We start from the raw sequence: 24,435 nt of genomic DNA on the forward strand, positions 1-24,435 counted from the left end.
AAGGATCAATAACTCATAATCACAGAGCTGATCTTGTAGTTTATTGATCAGAAGCCAAACACTGACACAAGAGGGAAACACCACATGTTCTTATCATCAATACATGATGATACACTATAATCAAAGAAACTAAACATTTAAATTCACAAACATCACAGGTTATCAATACTGATCAATAATATTCTGCCTATGATCAATTAATACATTTACATGAGGAAATAATGTTTCAAATCTGTTTCTATTGACGTCCATTTATTACATTTGACTGTTTTCCAGGAAAAGATCGACTTTATTGATCATATCAGAAGTGATTGGAAAGACTGAAAACAATCAAACAAATCAATAAAGATTATAAACAGATGATCAATAAACTGTATGGAAGCTTAAAAGATTAAAGAGAGTGAAATAATATATATATTTCTTTTAAAATGATTTTTATCAGGTGATTTTATGTTTATATATATTTAAGATTTTCAATGTTTGTACATTTTTAGGATTTTAAATATATTATCTTTTATATTTATATTTTTACTGTTGTCTTTTCTACATTAACTCTTTATCATGTTTCTATTTTAAAGATGAATCATAATAAATCTTTGACTCATGTTTTTGTGTTTTAGATTAATACATTTTGAACTTTGAGAAAACATGTTTACTGTAGAAGATGAGGTGAAATCTGTGAGTGTATTTTAATGATGTCTCTGTGTGATAAATGAAACAGTATTTTTGTTGAGTTAAAGTTTGTTTGGTTAAATGAATAATCAGTGAAGAGAAAGTGTTTTATCTTCAGTCTGTGATCTTGAATACTCAGCTCAGGTTAAACAGGATTACTGACCCATGTGGGCCTCCTTATAAAATATTCATTTTATCGTTTTAGATTAAATGTAAGAACTTAGAGGTGATGGAAACGTGTTGTTTTACTGAACTCAATATTTGAAAGGTCAGAGAATGTTTTTGTTTTGATTCATTTGTAGTTTTTGTCATTTTAAACCTGAAACTGAACAAAGCAGAAGCTGCAGCTGATCAACATGAGGTTCTCTGTTCTCTGGTTCAGTAGATGTTGTTAGATTTCCACTGAGCTCCGTTTGTCTCTGTGAAGAAAAAAAACAAAATAAATAAAGTTAATGAATGAATCTGTTACAGGAAAGAAGATGAAATATAATCTGTAATCTATAATCTATAATCTGTACATGATGTAAATGACTCACTGGGAAAATCCTGTGTTGACTTTTTTCTCTGATGAGATCCAGAAACCTGGAGAAACAGATTTTATAAACATGGGAAAAGATTCTGTGATAAAAGATCATTTTGTTGTAATCACAGGATAAAGAAATGAGCTGAGATAATTTTCAATTGTGACTAAAATAAATATAATGACCTTCTTCTTTGACCCAACGGCGCTCAGAGCAGCGATCTTACTCTCGATGTCTGAAACCTGCAGAAAGAAGTGTCTGACAACATTATGACAGGATTCCTACAGAGACAGAGCTTTTTATTAAAGAGGAAGATCCTTTAGTTTAACCAGAAACATCTCTATATATCTCTACCAGACTCCATTGAGCAGAAACAGGGATTTAACAGGAGCTGCTGGAATATCACTGCCTCCATCTGTTAGTGTGTCTGTGTTACTGTGTGGTACTTTTACTTCAGTAAAGTATCTGATTACTTCTTCCACCACTGAAAGTCACACAGTAACACAGACACACTAACAGATGGAGGCAGTGGTATTCCAGCAGCTCCTGGTTAAATCCCTGTTTTTGTCAATGGAGTCTGGTAGCTTGTTTTCTTGTGATAAGGTGATGTCAGTTTTGGTTCAGGTGTGAGTCTGACCTCGCTCTCGGCGCTCTGGACTCTGGCAGCGGTCAGAGCCACCACGTCCTCCAGCTCCGACAGCTCGGAGTCGGTCGTCCCTCCAAACCGGTTCTTGGCGCTCTGCTCGAGCTTCCGAAGCTTCGACTCCAGCTCGTACGACTGACCAGCCGTGATGTACACCTGGACAGGTGACGGGACAAACACACCTGAGTCACCTGAGAGCTAAGACCTGCAGACCACCACTGATACTGACAGGGCTGAGCATCATGTTACAACACAGACTGTGTCTCTGAGGGTTTAAAGAGTCCAGGGCTTTAGATTCAGACCCAGCACATACGATGGTTTTTACAATTTAATTTTCTCTGAGTTATTGAGTGAGAATCAGACTCTGAGTTTTTAAAGTTGAAGATTTCATGTCTGACAGTAAAATCCTCTCCAATCCTGTGATGGTCTTCGTCTGACGTCATGACTGATGAAAATCCTGTTTCCTGGTCGTTAGCGAGCTAACCTAGCTAACAGTAAAAACAGGTTCCCCTGACATGAGCTCTGAGTTTTACAGGTTGTTTCTAGCTATGAAACACATCTTCATGTTTCAGCCAGTTCAGCTGGTGTTAGCGAGCTACCTTCACCCAGCACAGGTGAAAACAGACGACCTAGCTAGCTGACAACTGAAACATGAAGATGTGAGTCAGCAAGAAACAACCTGTAAAACCTACAGCTTATATCGGGGACCTGTTTTTTTCCATTAGCTGGGTTAGCTAGGTTAGCTGGCTAACGTTAGCACCTTGGCACCGTATTTCCTCTTTTCTTTCTGGACTCTGTCCAGACAACACGGGACAGAGACTCAGAGAAGTTGGACCAGGAAACAGGATTTCATCGGTCAGGACGTTGTAATTTAACAGGACAAGAGTTCAGCCTGTTGTTGTTGATGCTCAGCTCTGTGGGGGGGGGGTTAAAGCCAGTCCACATGTTTCCGTCATGCTTCAGATGGGGTGGGGGTGGTGGGGGGTCGGCTTAGTTTGACCAGACAGAGGGGGGAGGTTTGGGGGGAGGACGAGGCGTGCAGTTTGAGTTTGAAGCTTACATTTTCCTCAAGTTCCCTGAAAGCATCATCTGCTTGCTTTACGTCAGTCCCTGCTAAGTGGGACCGGTCGGTCGGCTCTGAGAAGCCGAACTCGACCATTGCGTTTTCTGTGGCATTAATGGTTCTCAGGACCTCAGTGGTGAGGTCACAGAGGGCGGCAGCAGCTGATCTCTGAAAGCCAGGCAGAGGGACAGATGTTAGCAGCTGGAAAACAACATCTGATCCTGCAGCAGCTACCGGCCTGGACCCACAGACACCACCAGAGTCTGGACCGGGTCTGCTCAGTCTCTTGGGTTCAGATCAGTGACTGTTGATAATTGATTTATTATTGACAAATAATCTGTTCTCAGTGGTGAATGAATCAGAGCAGCAGGTTTAAGGTTCTGATCTGGAGACATCGAGGATAGACCTGGTCCCTGTGGATTCTCTGTGGTCTCTGAACTCTGAGGACTCTGTGGTTCTTAAGGACTCTATGGATCCTAAGGATCCTAAGGATCCCGAGGACTCTGAGGACTCTGTGGATCCTGAGGATTCTGAGGACTCTGTGGTCCTTAAGGACTCTGTGGATCCTGAGGATTCTGAGGACTCTGTGGTCCTTAAGGACTCTGTGGATCCTGAGGACTTTGTGGTCCTTAAGGACTCTGAGGACTCTGAAGACTCTGAGGATCCTGAGATTTCTGTGGACCCTGGTCCAGACAGGTAGCTGCTGACCTTCACATGAACACCTGGTGTGTGAGCAGGTAGTTAAGGCAGGAAGCGGCCTGTTAGTCAGGAGTCATGCAGAGATCAATGAACCTGATCGACTGATACAATCTGATCATCAATAATCCAGGTTGTTGTTTACTGAGGCCACCAGGGGGCGTATCACAGGAACACCTGATGTGGTAACCAGGGTCAGGACCTGATCCAGACCCTAAGCAGTAGATCCAGGCAGTGGTTAGTTGCTATGGTAACAGGACTGAGTGTTAAGGATCAGGACTCCTTCAGACAGGAAGTTCCTGTGACTCGACTCCTGCAGCTCTTTGTGTTTCTATTTGTTTCTACTGTTTTCTTTGGGGAGGGCGGAGCCATGCTGTGGAAGCACCAATGTTTCCTGAACCTGGACGGTTCTGATCCGTGGACTCAGAAACCTCCAGGTTCCTACCTGCTGCAGCACTGACCAATCAGAGCAGTCCTGACCTTCTCTCACCTTCTGAGCCTCGGTGGGCATCTCGTCGCTGGACGAGCTCAGCTCTTTGTCCCTCACAGAGCTCAGGTTGAGGGCGGGGCCGCCCCTGACTCCGCCCACACCTTTACCCAGAGAGAAGGGCTTCCTCCCGGCCTCCTCGTCCGACGACGGACCCTTATCGCTCAGGTTCCCCGCCAACTCGCTCAGCTTTCTCCTCAGCTTCTCCTCCTCGTTCTGACCCGACGGAGGCGGCGACTGATGGACAACACCGACCAATCAATAATCAGTCATCAGACTCTTTTCATTAATGGATCAATAACAGAGAGTGGAGTGTCTGACCTCGTCGGCCGGCGTCATCTTCTCCTCCAGACGACTCAGCAGACTCTCGATGGCCGACATTCGTTTGTTCAGCTCGTTAATCTGAGAAAACCACAGAGTTCAAACACACTGACACTGTGATCATTGATTGATTGATTGATTGGTGATTTGTTGTCTGGTCTTACGGGGGGGGCTTGTCCCAGGTTCTCCTGGGAAGATGCTCTGCTGTTTTTGCGGCGGTGGGGGGGCTGTTGGTACATGGGGGGGTACCTCTGGTACTCGTCCTCGTCAGAGGTGTCGACGTACTGCTGCCGAGCAACCGACGAGCTGATCTTAGACAGAGAGCGAGTCCGAACCATCCTGCTCTCGCCGTAGTCATCTGATCACACAGGTAACACACAGGTAAATACTCTGTGTACTGCAGGATCCTGTAGTACTCTGCGTGTGTACTGACCAGGTCTCATGGCGTATCGGTCCAGACTCTTCCTGCGGTTGGGGCGGTGGTTGTACGGGTCGTAGTCTACGTCGTTCCTGTAATACCGATCCTCCTGCATCTGCTGCAGACACACAGGTCACATGACATCATGAGAGAGAGACACAGGTCACATGACTGAGTGTCCTGAGGAGGGATTTGACCCGTCAGCCTCAGGTGAGTGGCGTACCTGGACAGACGGTCGTCGTGAATGAGGGAGATACTCCTCTGAGTCGAAGTCCATGGGATGAACGGACAGCAGACGTTTACTCTTCCTCATCTGAAAACACAGGTGACGTTAAACCTGCAGCTTCACATCTGAATCTCATCACATGGTTTTATAGCTTTACCACTTTGTAGCGCTGAGCCTCGGCCTCTCCGGGGTCGTCCTCGGCACCGTTATACATGTCTACAGGTGCACACAGAGAGAGAGAGAAGTCTGCAGGTGAACTCACCTGTACAGTCTGTGACCTCAGGTAAAGACTGAAACAAACAGGGTCAGGGTGCGTTTAATCGTTGACTCACGGCTGCGAACGTCTGGCATACTCTGAGTGTCGTCATCACGACCACCTGCAGGGGTACACACAGGAGTTATATTATCTACCTCCTCATCAGGTACACACAGGTGAGTCCTACAGGTAACAGGTGTGATGATGACTCACCGTCTCCGTTCAGCCTCTTGTACAGTGACCTCATGACTTTAGCGCTGCCGAAGCGTTTGAATCGGTTTCTGACATTGTCGTGGTACCAACCCAGAGTCCCCATCTTCAACACTCTGTACACAACAACACAACAACACAACAACACAACAACACAACGGAGAACACAGAGGGTAAGAGGTGACTCCTCAGTGCGTTCTGGGTCTTTTGACCTCATGCTAACATCTTAGCACTCCTGTGGTAACTGGCTGCTTCCTTACACCTGTCACAGCAGGCTAGGCTAGTTAGCGCTAACATGCTAACGTTAACACAGTTTCATCTCTGACTTTATCTCAGTCAATGAGGATCAGCAAAGACCTGGGTTCAGGTGTGAAGTCTCTGTCTGTATCTGGACCTACCTGACCAAGTCTCACCTGGTGGTTCAGTCTCACCTGGTCATGCGGCAGTTGTCACACACCCAGCCGTGCTCCTTCTTGTTGTAGCGGCTGCAGGACTTGCAGGTGTACAGGTGACAGTCCAGACACTGGCGTTTGCTGTTGACCAGGAACTTGAATGGCTGCAGGCAGCGGATACACAGTGAGTCGGACACGTTGCTCTGACAGCCCAGCAGCTCTCGCTTTGTGTCCTCCTTCTCAATCTTAGTCTTCAGCTCCCTGCGGGAAAACAGGGGGGACAGGTGAGTCCTGCAGAGACAGGACAGACCTCCAGGTTCTGGTCTGAGGAATGGACTCAGTAGAAAGAGGTTGTACCAGCAGCTGTGATCTGTGAGGCTGATTCTGAGGGACGAGGTCGAGTCGTTCCCATCGTTAATCTGGGCCTCCACACTCTAACCCTCACACAGACCGTCTGTTGTTATTCACACTCTCACACTGATTCCTCTGAACTCAGTTAGTGCTGCGTTCACTGTCGAACTCAGTCTGAAGTTAAACCTCAGAGAAGATCTGATGAGTTCAGAGAAGGTCAAACTGTCGTCATCACAGTTTCATGAAAGAACAGAGGATGTGATCTGTCTGATCAGATCATCTGATCCACACTGAAGGAGACAGTGAAGACAACAACTCCCATGATCCCACACTGCTCCACCACCTCATTAAACTAAAAGTTTTTAAATGATCATTTAGAGTGAGAGCCCCTTAGTGGCAGGAAATTACCTCCTGAGAGTTTGAAGCTTCAGTTTTCATTCTGCTGCTTCACTATGACGACGAACAGAAGAGGAAACGGCTTCAGCTGATCAGTTACAGCACGTTAGCTGGCTAATGTTAGGACCACAAAGATGTGTTTTTGTTTTTCTTCATTGGTTTAAAACCTGTAACTGATCAGCTGTAGCTGTTTCCTCTTCTCGTCACAGTGAAGCAGCAGAATGACCCTGAATTGTTTTTTGGACTCAGAGCTGCAGCATCTGGAAACAGGAGAGACTCAGAGAAGATGGACCAGGGAACAGGATTTTAGTCGGTCCTGGTGTGAGACTGAAGCTGAGAGAATCATTTCTGTTATGAAACTGAGAGCGTGTTTAAACCCTGAAGGATCAAATCAAATCAAACTCACATTGGTTGTAATCACTTTAATCTGGATGTTTCCAGTAGAAATGTAATTGTCACAGTGATAATCAGACTATCACAGCAGCTTCCTGCTCTAACAGAGGACGTATTCATCCATTCACACAGAGCTCAGACAGAAGCAGTGTTTCACTAACTGATCATGTCGTTATTGATTATCAGTGATCGACATCAGTCCTCTCACTGACTCAGCAAATCTCACGCTGTTAAATAAAATATTTTCATATTTAAACTCAGACTCTCTGCAGCTGTTTATGACTCTGGGTGTTTATGAGTTTGCCCCCGGGGCTGATGGGAGTTGCAGTCTTCAGTGGAAACAGTGGGAGTCTTTGTGAGCTTTCTGTTTAGTGCAGCAGACTCTGGTCCGTGTGACTGAGTCATGATCGACTGCAACAACAACGACATCTTTCACGCTCGCATTCCTCCAGACTTCACATGAACCGGACGATTTCACACAGTCACACTCTCACTTTACTGTTTACACACAGACACACCTGCACAGGTGAGCTGCTCTAACCTACAGCTGTCAGTGAGTGACAGACTGAGCTGTAGGTGAGCCAGAGTTCATCTCTGATATCCAGCAGGAAACTGAAACATCAAGCATCAGAAACAGAGTTTGGTCTGTTCCTGCTGCAGGAGAAGAAGAGGATCATGGGTAATATACACTGTAGCTGCAGGGGGCGCCGCTGTACGTACCCGAGTCTCTCCTCTTCTTTCTTGCGGAGGTTAAAGTCTCGTTGAATCACCTCCCAGACGTGTTTGGCTTCTTCATCCGTCAGACGGGAAAGATCCAGTTTACGCTCCATGACACTGAAATGATCCCAACACGGTGGAGTTAAAGTCAAAGTGCAGCCTGAAGGTGGCGTCTTCTCTCTGTTCACACACAACAACAAACATAGAGTTTGTCAGGTGTCAGACTCATCTTCAAAACACACTGATCAGATCTCTGTGGCTTTTAACTTTACGTTTTAGTCCGATGTCGGGATATGAGCTAATGTTAGCAGCTAACGACAGCAGCTACAGTTAACAGTAGCTAACGCTGACAGCTAACGACAGCAGTCTGAGAAAAGCCGTTACGAAGGAAAAAATTAAAATTTTATTTCAATGAAAAGTTTAAATATTTTTAAAATGTCCTTATCGGGAATAATATTACTAAGTAATAAGACAGACAGTATGACATTATCTGTGTCCAGATGATGTCATAGTGATGTCATCAAACTACGAACATCCACCATCCAACCAGCAGCCAGGCTCTGATGACAGGCTCTATCCAGATGCACTATGGGACATGTAGGATCCAGAGTTTCAAACTAAACCCCAGAACATTCTGGTTTTAATCAGTGTCTCACAACAACAACAAACAACAACAACATCTTCACAGACAACAAACTGACCTGAGAGCTGTGTTCACAAACAATACAACTGAATTTAAATGCTTTTTATGTCTAAATGTCTTTAAGAAGAAGATGTCTGAGCTGAGACTTTATTTTATTTAAAGGTTTCTGAGTTAAATTAAAGTTGCTGCTTTGATCTAAGTTGTTGGTTGCTCAGTTGCTGGTTGCTTGTTCAGTCTCGTTCTGTCACCACACCCTGGCGATGATCTCAACGTGTTCACTGATTTCACTGATTTCACCTTTAAATAACAAACAGCTGATTGACCCTTTCAAAATAAAAGACACTAACTAAGATTTCTTCTGTAGTGTCTTTAGTTAAACCTGACTGAGTCAGTTTGAGTCAGAGTTAAAGTCATGAATTAAATTAACTGATGGGTGTTTTACAGATGTTAATTCATTGGCAGTTTTATTATTGAATTCAATGATTAGATAAAAAGGAATCAATAAAACCAACAGTGAGTGACAGAGACAGAATAAAGAGAGTTTAGAGATATGAAGAGAATAAATGGACTCACCGTGTTTCTCTGTGTCTTCAGGCTGAAGTGATGAAACGTCTGAGTTTGAACTGAGAGAATCAGCTGATCACATGATGAGTGTCCACATGACAACAACACTCTGCTGCAGGACACAACACAACACAACACAATACAACACAACACACAGAGTGTCTGTTAGAGCTGATAAAGTCCTAATGTCAGAGGAGGAGGAATGTGTGACATTATGAAATAAAGTTGTGTTGAGACAAAAATACACACAGTGTTAAAGCTGTAAACCTCTGTTAGAAACGGGGGGGGGGGGGGGTCAGTGTATCATTTATTATATATAAATGATTTTATATATCAGTATTTACGGTATTCACTCCTGTTTGTTCCTGCTTCATGTTCCTCCAACTGGCAGTGAAAATAAAAATGATCTCTTTTCTGTTATTGACATTAACATTTCATTCTCTATTTATTGTCATATGAAAATCATTTCTACTGTGTTTTAGTTTGATTATTTCTACCTTCATGCTGTTTACCACATTAGCTCTTTAAACCCACGTGTTTCATACATCTGCTCTTCCTGTAGACGTTTTAATGACGGTCTGCTCTCAGACTGTTAACAACATGCTAACACTGTGATGTGTCACAAAGTTAAAATATTACTCATTTATCACTAATATCTCAGATTCTGATTCACTTATAATCTGTGAGCTAACGTTAGCCAGCGAGCTAATATCAGTTAGACAGCTAATGTTAGCCAGAAAGCTAATGCCACAGCATATATTTATCAGTCAATCTGTGTTTGAATTATTTAATTTGTTGTCTGGAACACAATCAATAAAGTTTCTTATTGAATCTCACAGTATTTAAAACGTATTTCTTTAAAGGAATAACTAAAGACTAATTATCTAGTGTCAGTAGAAACACGTGAGTCTGTTCAGATGCAGACTAAATCACAACGATCAGAACATTAAACACTGACCAGCTGAAATCACCGGTTTCCTGCTTCACCTTTGACCTCCATGGAGAAAGATGTGGTATCAGAGCACAGAGGGATGCTGGGCATTGGAGTTCAAACATAGAGGATGTTCCGGGTGATGACCTGCTGTTCGCCGGCAGAGCCCCCCCCTCCCCTCCCTCAGCCCGGGCAGCATCAGTCTGACTCTCCGGCCTCTCTCCTCTCTCTCTCTGCGGACACAGCGGAGGATGTGAGCCGCTCTCCGAGCTCTGATCCCGGGTCTCCTCTCCGCCTACAGCCGCTCTGACCGGAAACACGGCGGAGGACAGGGCGCGTGCACTCTGACACCTGTTAGTTCTCACGTTTTGACTCGGGTTTCCTCGGCTCTCCTCGGTGCTCCTGTCGGGTTTGGTTCTCTGGATGTTTCTGTCTGATGAAGCTGATTATTGATCAGGTATTGATTCTGACTGATTGAGTTTTAATCTTTCAAACTTCAGAGGAAGAACTTTATTCAAACTTTAATGTTGAACAGACAAACTGATGATGACGTGTTGATTAAAGCTGCAGCTGTTTACTGTTTGTTGTTTAGTCTGTTTGTGTTGTTGCCTGGTTACCGAACACAGACCGGAACTCTGCCGGACTGTTAATGAGCTGAAGCTCGTTAACATGCGGGGGGGAGGGGCAGTCAGAGGAGGAGGGGTAGTTGGGGGGGGGGTTGCAGTTAGAGAAGCAGCAGAATGAATCTGAAATAACCCAGTCTCTGCCCCCCCTCCCCTCAGGTCTGGACTCTGTGATCCAGAATGAAGTCCTGGAGGAAGTGGATCCTGGTGGTCCTGCTGGCCTGGCTCCTCTTCTTCCTGTCCCTGCTGTGTCACATCCTGGACCTCAGATCCGCCTCAGTTCATCAGACCAGGTCCGCAGCAGATTCTGGACTCCGCAGGACTGAAACCCGCCACCTGGCCTCTGTTCAGACCAGGACCTGGTCTCTGAGACCTGCAGGACGCTCAGAGGAGGACTGGAGGAAAAGAAGGACTGACTTCAGGTCCAGGGATTACTACAGGAGGCGGTCTCTGGAGGTCCTGCAGAGACTGTGGACCGGGAACCTGACTGTGAGGATGCTGAGTCCTCGTCTCCAGAAGGTTCTGAAGGTCCAGCTGAGCTCCAACAAACACCAGGTGGTGTACCGGGGCCAGAGGGGGGTCCACAAGTCCGGTCTGCAGCTGTACTGTGACCTGAAGAGGAGGACCAGGATCCGGACTGTGGACGGGACCGAGGAGCCGTTCTCTGGTTTTGGCTGGGACCGGCTGGTGCCTTCACTGACCCTGCAGGAGCTGCGGAGATCTCAGTACCAGAGCTGCGCCGTGGTGACTTCAGCCGGAGCGGTTCTGAACTCATCGCTGGGACCGGAGATTGGTAAGACCACATCCTGGATCAGGGCCAGGGAGTTCACATCACCTGGATCAAAATCACTGCAACAGAGTCTTTGCTGCCCTCTGGTGGTGGACGAGGACAAATAATGTCAAGTCAAAGTCACATCTACAACACAACAACAGACAGGTGAGGTTCAGGTGAGGTTCAGGGACGGGACAAACCTGAATTGTCCTCTTCCTGTTGGACTCAGATTCCCATGATGCAGTTCTTCGGTTCAACGCTGCCCCGACCAGAGGCTTTGAGAAGGATGTGGGCAACAAGACCACCATCCGCATCATCAACTCTCAGGTACAGGCTCCACCCACCAACCTCACCTGTGTATCACCTGTGGATGACCTCTGACCTCTGACCTCTGACCCCTCCCTCTCCAGATTGTGGCCCGGCCCAAACATCAGTTCAGCAGCAGCTCGTTGTATCAGGACGTCACTCTGGTCGTCTGGGATCCAGCTCCATACTCCGCCAACCTCTCCACGGTAACGGACGCCATCTTTACTGGTCACCTGACACACACTGTAAAACACACTCTGTAAAACAAAACATCCTGTGTTTTCCTGCAGTGGTTCAAGAAGCCGGACTTCGATCTGTTCTCGGCGTACGTGGAGCGGCGTCAGCTCCGCCCTGAGCAGCCGTTCTACATCCTCCACCCAGAGTTCATCTGGAGCCTGTGGGACCTGATCCAGGACAACACCGAGGACCAGATCCAGCCGAACCCCCCGTCGTCTGGGTTCATAGGTACGATCACTGACACCACGCCCCGACAGAGAAAAACTCTAAAATTTACTTTAGAAACTACCAGTTATGGAAGACCAAGAACAACAAAAAACATTGTTAAATATATTAAATAGAGAAAAGTAAAAACTAAAATGAATTTTTAAAATTGAGACATAATTTACATTTGAATTTTAAATTATTATAAAATTAGATTTAATAGATGTTTGTGATATAAATAAGAGTCAGAGTTTGAGCAGCTCACAGAACTTTAATCCATTTTACAACAACTCCACACAAACGTTCAACAAACCAGAGACCATAGAAAAATATTCACATTTTACTCAGACAGCCCCCCTTCATACAGGGTCATCAGCGCAGAGGTACAGGTGTGTCAGACAGGTGTGAGCAGGTACGTGACCTCCTGGTTCAGACTGTAAATACTGACACTCCTGTGACTCCGTACCTCGGCTCTGATGACCTCTGAGGTTTTCGGGCGTTACGACACTTCACCAACACATGGGGGCGACATCAAGCACACATCAGTGACATGTTTCCAGGAGGCGGAGCTACTGTGACACATGACACCACGGAGGGGGGGCGGGGCATCCTCTTGGCCACGCCCCCTCCACCCTCCGTCTGAGCCAGTTTTAGTCAGGTTTCTGGTCCTCAGAGGACTCAGGGGGAGGACTCTGCTGGTTCAGCTGGGTCTGTTTTGTCTGACACCACGGCGCTGGTTCCCTCCAGCTCCACGGGGCAGGGCACGGTGAGCGGCAGTGTGGTGGCGGCGGCGGCGGGGCTGCCGTCACAGACTCTGCGGTTGAGCTGGACCATGGTGGTTTTTGAGGGCATGGAGGTTTGTCCGGTGTCGGTCAGGTGGTGTTTACAGTGGAACAGGATCAGGAAGCAGCGATAGAACTGAGGAGCAGAGACACCGACAGTCAGATCAAACCTTTATTTATTCATGTTTACTTCCTGTTTTATTTTCCTGTGATGTCACAGGGATCCTACTGATGATGTCACTGTGCCGTGAGGTCAGCGTGTATGAGTTCATCCCGTCCGTGCGGCGCACCGACCTGTGTCACTACCACGAGCGTTACGTGGACGCGGCGTGCACGCTGGGGGCGTACCACCCCCTCTTATACGAGAAGCTGCTGGTCCAGAGGATCAACGAGGGCAGCGACCACGAGCTGAGGACGAAGGGGAAGGTCACGCTCAGAGGGTTCAGCTCGGTCCACTGTGAGAACACCTGAGCCTGAGGCCTTCAGGGGCGGCTGGGAAATTCCACCTCCAACATAGATCTAATTTTAAACTGATAACTGATCAATAATCTGTACTGACACGTTTTAAACAAACTCTTCTAACATGATGATAGGATTCCTACAGAGACACAGCTTCTTATTACAGAGGAAGATCCTTTTAGTTTAACCAGAAACATCTCTATATATCTCTACCAGACTCCATAGAGAAAAACAGGGATTTAACCAGGAGCTGCTGGAATACCACTGCCTCCATCTGTTAGTGTGTCTGTGTTACTGTGAGACTTTCAGTGGTGGAAGAAGTAATCAGATACTTTACTGAAGTAAAAGTACCACACAGTAACACAGACACAGTAACAGATAGAGGCAGTGGTATTCCAGCAGCTCCCGCTTAAATTCCTATTTTTGTCAATGGAGTCTGGTATTGATTGTCAGGCTTCTTGATCAATACTGAACTGATTCAGTATTGAACAGATCTTTGTTCCTATCAATCATTTACACCCAGAAACATGGAGATAAGACCAAGAGTTCATCAGTCGACCCTCAGAGAGTCCGACACCTAGTTTTGTTTGTCATTGTTTTTGTCTTAAAAAGGCAGAGTTGGTCTTCCATAGAGGGCAGATGGTGCATTCACTGTCCTCTCAAACCTGCTGTATTTTTAATTGATGTGATTTCACACTCACTCTGTCTCTGATCTGCTTCTTTCACCTCTGCTGCTTTTTACTGTTTTCTACTCAAACTAAATAAAACTACTGCTCTGTAACACACCTGAGTGACTCACCTGTTTGTTCATGAGGATGTAGATGACAGGGTTGATGACGGTGCTGCTCTTGGCGAGGATCGACGGGACGACGCTGGCAACGGGGCTGATGAGACCCGGCCGGCCGAAGGTGGCCATCATGGCGACGACGCCGTACGGCATCCAGCAGAGCAGGTAACACACCACCGTGGTGACGACCATGAAGAGGATGTGGAACTCTCTGCGCCGGGCCGCCGTCCGCCGGATACGACCCACCTGACAGACAGAACACAGGGCAGAGCCCATCAGAACAGACAGAGCAGGAATTCATTAATATGGACTTAGTTCTGATCCTGGTCTTTGACCTGATCCTGGTCCTGGTTCACATGACTATGTGTGTGTGTGTGTGTGTGTGTGTGTGTGTGTGTGTGTGTGTGGTGTGTGGGGTGTGTGTGACTCTGAGGAATGTGTGCTCAGTCATGTGACTTGGATGCTTCACTGACCCTCCATAAAGTCTGATCCTGTCTCTCCCTGAGTCTGGAGACCACAGGTTGTCAGGCGTCAGTCCTGCTCTCTGATTGGCCACCGTGGTCACGTGACCCACCTGTTTGACGGCGTAGAGCAGGCGTCCGTAGCAGTAGACCATGACAAGGACGGGGAGGCCGAGGCAGAAGACGAACAGGCAGACGATGTAGGAGTGTGAGCGCGACGACCGCTCTGTCCACGTCACCGAGCAGCTGGTCCCCGCCCCCTCCAGGCCGTAGCTGCTCCAGCCCAGCAGGGGGGGCACCGTCCACACCACTGAGTACAGCCATGACCCCCCCACTGCCAGCAGGGGCCGCCGGTAGTCTGGGACTCGCTTGTTGCACACCATCAGGGTGCTGTAGCGGTCGTAGGACAAGACGGAGAGGGAGATCAGAGACACGATACCTGAAGACAGAACAAGAAGAAATGTAGCCTAGCTTAGCACAAAGACTGGGGGCAGAGGGAAACTGCTAGCCTGCATAGCCACAAATAGCTAGCATGATTCTTACAATATGAGGTGTTTCAAGCTAGTTGTAGCTACGTCTTGCCAACATATCAGCTAACTACAAACTGCTAGCATTAATACCTAGCTAACCAGGGACAAACCACAGCTTACAGTAGCTAGTTTACATATCCAGCATTGAAGCTGGTTAGTACATCAGCTAACAGCTAGGTTATCCAATATTATAGTAGCTATTTGTGGTTGACTATACCAAGCCTCGCTTAGCCTATCTTAGCCATCAAACAGCTAGCACAGTCAGTGTTTAGTCAGCTGCTTGAAGCTAACTGACTCTATCCCAGAGCTGTTAACACCACAGCAGTCACAAAAACCTGATCCCATATGATCCTGGTGGTACTGTTAACAATGATAGACTGAATGAATGATAAAATGTTTGTTGGCTAGAGAGCTAACATCACTGAGCTGACATGTTAGCCTGTTAGCCGTCAGGCTCAGATATAAACAGTTGTTTCCTCTGTAGATGGGTCTTTGACAGACATAGATTCAGAGTGTATTTAGCCTAGCTTGGCACAAAGACTGAAGAAGCACAGGAGAACTCCCAGGCTGTGTAGCATAAACAGCTAATATTAATATTAGCACTAGCACTGACAGCTACAGACAGTGCAGTGTTAGCAGCAGTTAGCATCAGAGCTAGCTGTCGTCTCACAAGAAACATTTTCTCAAAAAAGAAAAAACAGTTTTAATTTAAAGGTTATTGATTGGTGACCTTTGACCTTCACAGGTTATTAGTTTCAACTGACGGGGATCAATAAACAAATATCAGAGCTGATTTTAATCAAGTATTGATCAGTATTGAGCTGATTCTGTGTGGGCGCTAAGCTAATGAAGCTTCAACAAGAGACAACTACACACTACACACACACACACACACTCTACCTGCTAATGACTCTGAGCTATTGCAGTACACTGAGTACTGTCAGTACTGCCACCTCAGAGACAGACCCAACCCAGGGACTCAGAGACAGACCAACCTCAGAGACTCAGAGACCCAGACCCAACTCAGAGACTCAGAGACCCAGACCCAACTCAGAGACTCAGAGACCCAGACCCACCTCAGTCTGACCTGTTTAAACTGGTAGAAACTTTAAAACGGTGGGTTTTTGAATGGAGTTTGGTGTAAGGTCTCAGACCCTGATCCACAGCAGAGATAAAACCTGATCCAGACTGAAACCGCAGCAGCACGCGCTCTGTGCGTCAGAGACCAGGTGAGGACCGGGTCCGGCTCAGACTCACCGAAGCAGGAGTTGATGAAGCCGTACCACATGCAGCCGTGGCGGCCGTACATCCAGCGGCTCCGCAGGCTGGACGCGAAGCTGAGCGTGGTGCCGCAGACGCAGACCAACATGTCGCTGACGCTGATGTTGAGCAGCAGCATGTTGACGGGAGTCCGCAGAGTCTTGAACCTGCAGAACAGGACCAGGACCAGCAGGTTGTTGAGGAAGCCGAACACCATGATGGAGCCCAGGAACACCGACACCACGCGGTGACCGCTGCGCGACAGCCGCTCCTGCGGCGCGTCGCTCCAGTCCTGGTCAGGGGAGTCCAGCGGCTCGCTCAGGTTCCAGGTCTGGTTCAGGTCGCTCACCTCGGAGAACATGTCGGGACTTCGGTCGCGCGCTGCTCCAGCTGTCTGTGCGTAAAAGTGATCCGCGGGGTTTTTACGCGCGCAGCGGCGCGTGAAGCTCTCAGCGGAGAAAGTGAACCAGGTGAAGGTCGCGGGACTTCACATGCTGCCGGACCCGGACTCGGACTGCAGCTGCGGGAGGAGACGCGTCCTGAGGAGACGCGCCGAGGCGCGGCGGAGGAGCTTGACCGCCGCTCTCTGCTCCATCCTCTGCCGCAGCAGCGGCACCGCGCGGCACAGAGAAGTTAAATACTGTGGAGCGCTGCCGGTTCTGGTCCTGGAGGTCCTGGTCCAGGTCCTCTCTGCTCCCTTTGTGGACTCAGACCTGAGGGTTCAGCCGCTCTGACGCCGCGCGCCGCCGCGCCGCCGTTAAATACTCTCCACACTGTAAGAAGTGAGCGGCGGAGGAGCGGGACTTTACCCAGAGACCAGACCGGGTCCAGACCGGGTCCATAAACACAGAGCCAGACTGAGGACCGCTGATCAGCAACACACAAATAAAACTGATGTAACCGGAAACCAGAGACCCCTCCAGAATAAAACACGACGAAGTTTTCACATTCAAAACAGTTGGTAATGAATGATGCGTTCATTACTGCGAATACAGTCCGTAAAAACAGCTTCACAGTTTGGTGCTTGATGTAAAGATCATGAACAAACAGAACCTGAACCGGGCAGACAGACAGAGAGAGAGAGAGAGAGAGAGACAGAGAGAGAGAGAGAGAGAGAGAGAGAGACAGACAGACAGACAGACCAGCGGTTGATTGTTTCTCATTGACTGTAACTTGGAGTTTGGTTCATTTCGCGGCTGATCTCAGGTCAGAGAATCAGAACTGAAACTTTCACCTGCTGCTGCGGGATATTGATGCTGCGTTCAAGACACGACAGAAAGTCGGAAATTACCTTCTCCCACTGAAAAAAATGATCTGAACACGTCAGGTCAGATTTTTACCAAAAAACTACTACTGCTAATATTCAAAGATAAAAGCAGAATTCTATTAAATATTCACAAAACAATATTTGATTAATAAATAGAATATCTAATAGAATATCATTAATCTAATCTAATATTATATTGTTATGTTATATTACATTACATTATATTACATTCATGTTGTGTGTGTGAAATGTGCTCAGGCTTTTATTGTGGTGTTTTATTAAATCCAGTGTGTGTGTGTGTGTGTGTGTGTGTGTGTGTTCACACTGGACAGATAATCTTCATCACCATCGCTCTGACACAGAAGCACAGAGATCCAGATGATGAACACTGTCAGTGTGCAGCTGTGTTACCTCAGAGGTCAGAGGTCAGGTCCATCACCTGTGATTCAGATCAGGTGGGCTCAGACATGGAGGAGGTGACACCTGGTCAGGTGTTTGGTTTGACTTGGACTCGGTGGTCTCGTCTGTTCCAGATTGAATGTGTTGAGTGTCCTGAGCTTGGACAGCCTCGTCTCCACTTGTCAGTCTCCATCTTCCAGGGGTGTTGATGGTCTGATGGGGGTCAGCTGGGTCCAGGTCTGATGGGGTCTGATGCCGGAGGTGGTGACAGCTGTGCTCTCCAGATGGAGCTGCTCAGGGACGTCGGCCATGTTGAGTTTCCTTCTCCTTCACCGAGTCCTGAGCTCAGAGGAGTGACGGATACTTCAGGGGACTCACGCAGGGTGGGACGTTGATCAGGGACGGACAGGAAGTTAAGACTCTGCAGGTAGACAGAGGTCAGGTGAGGTACGACAGGTTCACCATCACCTGTCTGATTGGACAGGATCCTCAGGATTGTGTCTTCTTCTGTGGTGTTTTCACTCTGTGCATGTGTGTGTGTGTGCGTGTGGTGTGTGTGTGTGTGGTGGGTGTGTGTGTGTGGGGGGGGCGTAAACAGCTGTGGTGATAAAACGCTGTCATTTCTTTTCACACTAACTCGACCAATGAGCTTATTTTAGTCTGCAGCCTCGGAGCAGCTCAGCAGGAGGAAGCTCTGATGGTGATCATGTGACATGTTTATCTACACTGTAAAAAATACCACTCACTTTCAGTCTGTCACCTCACTGTCCATCTTTACTTAAATGAGACTTTTTTCAGTGGAGGTTTTGAATGAAGCTGCTCACTGGGTCTCTTGAATCAGGAACAGGTTTTAGGTTTTAGTTTCTGTCCTGTGACTGGATCTGATTCTCTGAACATAATGAAAACCCTGATCTGAGATGGACCCAGTCTGAGGTGGATCTGAGGACTGGAGGACCTGGTCTGAAGATGTTTGGACCCAACCCAAACCGAACACAGAGACAGTAGAACCCAGGCCAGGTTCTGACATGGACTTGAAGTGATCAGACCTGGTCTTACAGGGACCAGAACTCTGTCTGAAATGGACCTGAGCACAGCTGGACCAGGGTCAGTTCTACAGACCCTGCAGAGGCTGGTTTCAGTCAGAGAATCCTCTGTGTCTGATCCTGGATCAGGTTTCAGCTCCTGAGACTCAGGGTTACAGACTCGTGTTTCTGCCTCAGGAGAACGATGAGGTCATCAAAGAACGACGCAGTCTGACCGGACCAGGACTAAACCGAGGACTCACACTCCAGCCACTTAAACCTGAACCTGACCTGTTCAGTCAGAAACACTGGAACCAGAGAACACAGATTCTGATCCACCTGTTTATTGGCCACAGCCACAGTAAATCAATCATCATTGATCTGGTGTGATCGATCAATAATCTGATCAGTAGTAGTCGTAGTTGACGTTGGCTCCGTGTCTGTAGGAGGCGGAGTCCTGAGGCCCGACGGCGGCGTTCTCGTCGTAGTGATGCTGACGTCCCTGATCGGACGAACGCCATTGGTCCCTCCAGTACGACAGGTCTGTCTCCAGCCTCTGGAACACAGGAAGCACCCACCTTCACTCAGGAACTGTCAAAATAAAAGCCTCTCTGATCCCTGACCTCTGACCTACCGCCTCATCGTATCCCATGCTCATGAACTGCAGGATCCACTGCTGAACATCTGGCCTGCTGCGGTCCCAGATGTTCCTCCTGGGCCTCCGTAGTCTGTTCAGGAACCCGTTGGCCTGAACGGGGGATGCCGACACCTCCGCCACCGCCGCCACCGCCGCCACCGCCGCCACCCGGGGCCCCGTCCGCCCGCTCTCTGACCAACAACACAGCGTTAGTGAGGATTTTCAAAATAAAAGCAGCAGCAGTAAGTGTGAAGGTCAGACGGACGGCAGCGACCCCTCAGGCTTCATCATCATCATCATCAGCTGTGGGTCTAAATACAGATGTTTCCTCATCAGACAGATGAGACCTCATCACTCTGCAGAGTGTGAAAACCTCCGCAGGCTGATCCCAGACCACATCGACTTTCTTATGACTTTAGCTTTCTAAAACTGCTGCGACAGAAGAGAGTCTGAGGACGAGATGAGGATCAGTCTGATGAGGATCAGTCTGATGAGGATCAGTCTGATGAGGATCAGACTGAGACTGAAGGACCTGCGTTCTCAGATGCCTGGGGGGTCAGGAGGTCCCTGGTCCTGATAAAATAAAGAACAGAGACCCTGAACCACCAAAGAGAGACTCAGTGTGGGTCCTGGTCAGGAGGGTGGGGGGTCTGGTCCAGGTTCAGGTCTGTCTGTCTTGATGTGTTTTAGTTTTTATTTAAAGAAGAGGAGTCTCACCGTCTGGTTTGTTCAGCAGCTGATGGAGGTCTCCTCCTGCTGGACTTCCTGTTGGACAGAAACCAGACTACAGGTCACTCACTCATTCATCAGGATCAGGATCTGGACCAGGATCAGGACTAGGATCTGGATGAGGAGCTCCAGATCTATGTTTTTCTAATATTTTTAAGATGTTTTATTTTAAGTTTTTCTGAGCTGAACGTTTCATTAGTCACTTCCAGATTATCAGAACTAAAGTGAACGAGGATCAATGATTAAATGTTATTGATCAGCATGTCTATTGATCAACAGCAGCTCCAGGAGTTTAAACACACAGCCTGTGAATCAGAGGAGGCAGTTAACAGTCAGCCTGTTAGCAGTCAGCCTGTTAGCAGTCAGCCTGTTAGCAGTCAGCCTGTTAGCAGTTAGCCTGTTAGCAGTCAGCCTGTTAGCAGTCAGCCTGTTAGCAGTCAGCCTGTTAGCAGTTAGCCTGTTAGCAGTCAGCTGTTACAGTCAGCCTGTTAGCAGTCAGCTGTACAGTTAGCCTGTTAGCAGTTAGCCTGTTAGCAGTCAGCCTGTTAACAGTTAGCCTGTTAGCAGTCAGCCTGTTAGCAGTGCGTACAGTCAGCCTGTTACAGTTAGCCTGTTAGCAGTCAGCTCAGTGTTAATGAGGGTCTGATCATCAGCTGTTTCTCAGCAGGACGTCTTTGTCTGTCTCTGGTGTGAAATCTGTCCCTGCAGCCAAACACACTCCTCCACAGTCCTCTCTTTCTCCTCCTCCTCCTCCTCTCAGAGGAAGGACGTGTGAAGGACTCGCTGGGTTTACATTTTGTTTTGGTTTTAGATATGAAACGTCAGCTCAGTTCAGACTGTGTGTGGGTCTCTCTGATCAGTTCTATAGACTGATAGATCAATTATTATTTAAGAATTTCAACGTTTAAAAGTATTGAACCTGTAGAGATAGTGAGTGTTGGTTTTACCTGTTAGTTTACCTGTAGTGTTGTGTAGTGTGTAGTTTACCTGTAGTGTTGTGTAGTTTACCTGTAGTGTTGTGTAGTTTACCTGTAGTGTTGTGTAGTTTGTTGTGTAGTTGTGTAGTTTACCTGTAGTGTTGTGTGTAGTTTGTTGTGTAGTTTACCTGTAGTGTTGCAGCAGAGCAGCAGCAGCAGAACACACACTGTTTCCAGCTCCATGTCTTCGTCCTCTGTGAGAAACACTCCTGTTGATGGAGACCTGCTGCAGCTGGTCCAGGAATGTCCTCACCTGAGGGGACGAGTCTCTCAGGTGAGCATCAGGTTACAACAGGGAGGGAGGGGGAGGGGGCAGTAGAGCAGCCTGAGGAGACAAACACATGCTTTTATTGTGAAAGGTCGAGCAGCTGACTGAAGGCATCACTGAACAGGTCAGAGAGTTAGAGTCTGATCACTGATCAATAAACAGTTCGGTTTTATTTGGAAGCAGTGTAGAGGCTTTACTGACATCTAGTGGTGAGAACTCAGACTGCAGCCGACCAAACACCTGTCACCTGAACTCTCAGAGAGGCTATGGTGGCCGTCAGGGGACAAAATGGTGTCGACTACAACATCCACCACTCTGTCAGTGACGAGCATCGTTTCTAAAGATGTCTGGAGACAATGTGTTTAGTTATGAGTCTGTAAAACGAATTCAAGCTGCAGCATCAACAGAGAAACACAGTGTGTTCAGTTTGTCCCTCCTGGGCTCCTGTAGAAACATGGTGGACTCTGTGGAGGAGGAAGTCTGATCTTGTTGTTGTGTCAGCAGCATTTGACATGATGAACCACCACATCCTGCTCTCATGGGGAGAGAAGCTCCTTCAGTGATCATGGTGAGGACAAACATTGTCTCTGCTGCACACACCACTGTGACTGTTTCCAAACACACACACTCCATCAACTAGAAAACGTTCAGAATAAACCAGTTCCTGCAGCTAAAACCAGAGGAAACCACGTCGCTTTAACGAGGAGAAATCAAACCAATCAACAGATTCACTTACTCAGGTTTTCCTCTGGACTTCATCCCTCTGCTGAGTGTCTCAGTGTGAACACACCAACACTCTGCTGCTGTCTCCATGTTCTCATTATCATTGATCATTGATCAGCTGAGCTCTGATGGATCCAATATCTGTGACTGTGATGAGGAGGTGGTGTCGCCCTCTGGTGGTGAACAGGTAAACTGCATGATGTCAGTCTCATGAACACAGGTGACATCAAGTGTTTAGAAAAGATAAAAAGACTAAATGTTGTTGTTAGAATTGGACTAATGACTGCTGTTAACCACACTGAGACCAACACTGATGTCTTCAATACAAACTGGACTGTTAAAGACACAGAGACCCTAACCCTCCTGTACTTCAGCAGTTCCTCACTGTGGCCACCAGGGGGCAGTAAACACTCATCACATGAGACCTGAATTCACTCTGACCCCAGATAATCAATACAGGATTAGACCAGAACAAGACGAGGACTGTGTGGCCCCTGGTGGATTGAGAACTTGCTTTTCAGTGTCTGATGAACCCTGATCTGGACTCTGAGTAACTAACTAAGTAAGTAATGTGTTCCTCAGTCCTGGTCCTGGTCTCTGACAGCTGATAGTCCTGGTGTGTCTGACTGCAGGAGCTCCAGTGTAATGGAGTATTTTTACTCTGTGGTACTTTTACTGCAGTACAGGATGTGATGTGAGCAGAGGACACACACACACACACACACACACACACACACACACACACTCGGCCCATCTGATCTGCTGAATGACTTCCTGTCCTCTGTTGATGTTGGACTCAGATGAAAACTGGATCTTTTGTTCCTGACTGTTACAATACTGAGAGCTCTGGTCCACACTCCGTTTGAACAATGTCACCAGTGTCTCACACACACACACACACGCGCACACACACAGCACAGTAATAAATAAGGATTATTTGTGCAAAGCAAAAGTTACCTGTTCACTGTGTGAGTCCACTACGACGTCCTCAGACCCTCAGACTGTCAGACAGACGGTTACATGTCTGAACAAACACAATCTACTAACAGCAGCTAACAGAAGCTAACAGCAGCTAACAGTAGCTAATAGAAACTAACAGAAGCTAACACAAACTAATAGAAGCTAACAGAAGCTAACAGGAGCTAATAGAAACTATCAGGAGAAGCTAACAATAAAGAGTTAACAGGCCAGAGCTAATACAAACTAATAGAAGCTAACAGCAGCTAACAGAAGCTAACACAAACTAATAGAAGCTAACAGAAGCTAACAGAAGCTAACACAAACTAATAGAAGCTTACAGGAGCTAACACTGTTATATTCACTGTGTCCTCTAAGGGTTTCCGTCGGACCTCTGCTCTGAGGTCACCTGATATCAAACACTCAGGTTTTTTAATTTGAAACTCTGGTGTGTTTGTGGAGCGCAGGATTTATGACCGTTGTGTTTTCACTGGCTGTTTGTCTTAGATGGCCTCCGGCTCCAGCAGATTAAAGTTTCCGGACTCATTCTTTCCTGAAACATAACAATGAGTCCAGAGCTTCCAGTCTGCAGGGACACGCCGCCATTTTGTTTTCACTGTGTTTCACAGAGGAGCTGATGGACAGAAAACAGCCTGAGAGCAGGAAGAAAAACTCCTGATTCATTCCTGTCTCGTCTCTTCTGTTTATCAGCTCTGATCCAGAATTGAACCAGGACCACAAGAGAGGGTCAGAGAGTCTCACGATGAGCTGCTGTTTCAGGAAACATCTTCAAAAATAATAAATCAGACGGTCTATAACTTCCTGCTGTCTCCTGGACATGGACCAATCATCGTTCAGTGTCGTCAGGAAACTGTAAACACACTGTCAGGAGACAAACAGGAAGTGATGTAACCCTCCTATTGGTCAGTGTGAAGGAACATGTCGTAGGAGACGTCACTCAGACTTAAGGTCAGAGGTCATCAAATTACAGGACCTGGTCATGGTTCCTGACGGTCTGTTCAGGTCTGATGCTGGAACCTGAATTCATGTGGTCTGAACAAGGCCTAATGTGGAAACTCACCTGGAGCTCGATAATAAAACTGCTTCTGTTCGTCATGTGATCAGAACCAAACAC

At 47.2% G+C, this 24,435-nt stretch overlaps 4 protein-coding genes across 8 annotated transcripts; 1 reads left to right on the forward strand and 3 right to left on the reverse strand.

Moving 5' to 3' along the window:
• Positions 1–19: 19 nt before the first annotated feature.
• mlpha (melanophilin a) lies at positions 20–10,052 on the reverse strand. 3 transcript variants are annotated; one of them, XM_018672962.2, is made up of 17 exons: positions 9,928–10,052; positions 8,979–9,081; positions 7,766–7,879; positions 5,945–6,166; positions 5,517–5,629; positions 5,380–5,424; positions 5,205–5,263; positions 5,045–5,134; positions 4,837–4,939; positions 4,568–4,761; positions 4,404–4,484; positions 4,086–4,319; positions 2,897–3,067; positions 1,831–1,992; positions 1,379–1,435; positions 1,209–1,254; positions 20–1,091 (listed from the first exon to the last, which is right to left on the reverse strand). In XM_018672962.2, the coding sequence occupies exons 3-17, from the start codon at positions 7,873–7,875 to the stop codon at positions 1,051–1,053; spliced, it is 1,728 nt and encodes a 575-aa protein (XP_018528478.1). In that variant the 5' UTR covers positions 7,876–7,879; positions 8,979–9,081; positions 9,928–10,052; the 3' UTR covers positions 20–1,050. The 3 variants fall into 3 exon arrangements, with proteins under 3 accessions (XP_018528478.1, XP_018528476.1, XP_050925548.1); XM_018672960.2 differs by having other exon boundaries at positions 7,766–7,942; XM_051069591.1 differs by lacking the exon at positions 2,897–3,067 and having other exon boundaries at positions 7,766–7,942.
• Positions 10,053–10,084: 32 nt separating this feature from the next.
• On the forward strand, positions 10,085–14,069 carry LOC108881134 (beta-galactoside alpha-2,6-sialyltransferase 2). Its single transcript, XM_018672964.2, has 6 exons — positions 10,085–10,357; positions 10,683–11,316; positions 11,525–11,622; positions 11,706–11,807; positions 11,892–12,066; positions 13,045–14,069. Exons 2-6 carry the CDS (start codon positions 10,704–10,706, stop codon positions 13,293–13,295), a joined length of 1,239 nt encoding a protein of 412 aa, XP_018528480.1. The 5' UTR covers positions 10,085–10,357; positions 10,683–10,703; the 3' UTR covers positions 13,296–14,069.
• On the reverse strand, positions 12,092–17,668 carry LOC108881136 (pinopsin-like). Its single transcript, XM_018672965.2, has 4 exons — positions 16,319–17,668; positions 14,645–14,970; positions 14,083–14,316; positions 12,092–12,960 (listed from the first exon to the last, which is right to left on the reverse strand). Exons 1-4 carry the CDS (start codon positions 16,680–16,682, stop codon positions 12,721–12,723), a joined length of 1,164 nt encoding a protein of 387 aa, XP_018528481.1. The 5' UTR covers positions 16,683–17,668; the 3' UTR covers positions 12,092–12,720.
• Positions 17,669–19,337: 1,669 nt separating this feature from the next.
• On the reverse strand, positions 19,338–23,491 carry LOC108881113 (augurin-A). 3 transcript variants are annotated; one of them, XM_051069594.1, is made up of 6 exons: positions 23,301–23,491; positions 22,357–22,516; positions 21,481–21,677; positions 20,364–20,411; positions 19,644–19,837; positions 19,338–19,565 (listed from the first exon to the last, which is right to left on the reverse strand). In XM_051069594.1, exons 3-6 carry the CDS (start codon positions 21,533–21,535, stop codon positions 19,416–19,418), a joined length of 447 nt encoding a protein of 148 aa, XP_050925551.1. In that variant the 5' UTR covers positions 21,536–21,677; positions 22,357–22,516; positions 23,301–23,491; the 3' UTR covers positions 19,338–19,415. The 3 variants fall into 3 exon arrangements, with proteins under 3 accessions (XP_050925551.1, XP_050925552.1, XP_018528430.1); XM_051069595.1 differs by having other exon boundaries at positions 22,357–22,535; XM_018672914.2 differs by lacking the exon at positions 22,357–22,516.
• Between the last annotated feature and the right edge of the window lie 944 nt (positions 23,492–24,435).

This window comes from Lates calcarifer, unplaced genomic scaffold, assembly GCF_001640805.2.
Source record: "Lates calcarifer isolate ASB-BC8 unplaced genomic scaffold, TLL_Latcal_v3 scaffold_43_93, whole genome shotgun sequence".
NCBI classification, from domain to species: domain Eukaryota; kingdom Metazoa; phylum Chordata; class Actinopteri; family Centropomidae; genus Lates; species Lates calcarifer.

Bases quoted from the DNA above. Each gene is read 5' to 3' on its own strand.
- LOC108881113 (XM_018672914.2), bottom strand. From the start codon at position 21,535: ATGGAGCTGGAAACAGTGTGTGTTCTGCTGCTGCTGCTCTGCTGCAAC. The intron at 20,412-21,480 runs GTAAACTACACA...TCTGTCCAACAG, and splicing joins GCTCTGCTGCAACACTACAG to GAAGTCCAGCAGGAGGAGAC. The intron at 19,838-20,363 runs GTGAGACTCCTC...GTTGTTGGTCAG, and splicing joins GCTGCTGAACAAACCAGACG to AGAGCGGGCGGACGGGGCCC.
- mlpha (XM_018672962.2), bottom strand. From the start codon at position 7,875: ATGGAGCGTAAACTGGATCTTTCCCGTCTGACGGATGAAGAAGCCAAA. The intron at 1,255-1,378 runs GTCATTATATTT...CTGTTTCTCCAG, and splicing joins CCGTTGGGTCAAAGAAGAAG to GTTTCTGGATCTCATCAGAG. The intron at 1,092-1,208 runs GTGAGTCATTTA...TTTTCTTCACAG, and splicing joins GTCAACACAGGATTTTCCCA to AGACAAACGGAGCTCAGTGG.
- LOC108881134 (XM_018672964.2), top strand. From the start codon at position 10,704: ATGAAGTCCTGGAGGAAGTGGATCCTGGTGGTCCTGCTGGCCTGGCTC. The intron at 11,317-11,524 runs GTAAGACCACAT...TGTTGGACTCAG, and splicing joins ATCGCTGGGACCGGAGATTG to ATTCCCATGATGCAGTTCTT. The intron at 12,067-13,044 runs GTACGATCACTG...GTGATGTCACAG, and splicing joins CCCGTCGTCTGGGTTCATAG to GGATCCTACTGATGATGTCA.
- LOC108881136 (XM_018672965.2), bottom strand. From the start codon at position 16,682: ATGTTCTCCGAGGTGAGCGACCTGAACCAGACCTGGAACCTGAGCGAG. The intron at 14,971-16,318 runs GTGAGTCTGAGC...TTCTGTCTTCAG, and splicing joins CTTCATCAACTCCTGCTTCG to GTATCGTGTCTCTGATCTCC. The intron at 14,317-14,644 runs GTGGGTCACGTG...TCTGTCTGTCAG, and splicing joins TGCTCTACGCCGTCAAACAG to GTGGGTCGTATCCGGCGGAC.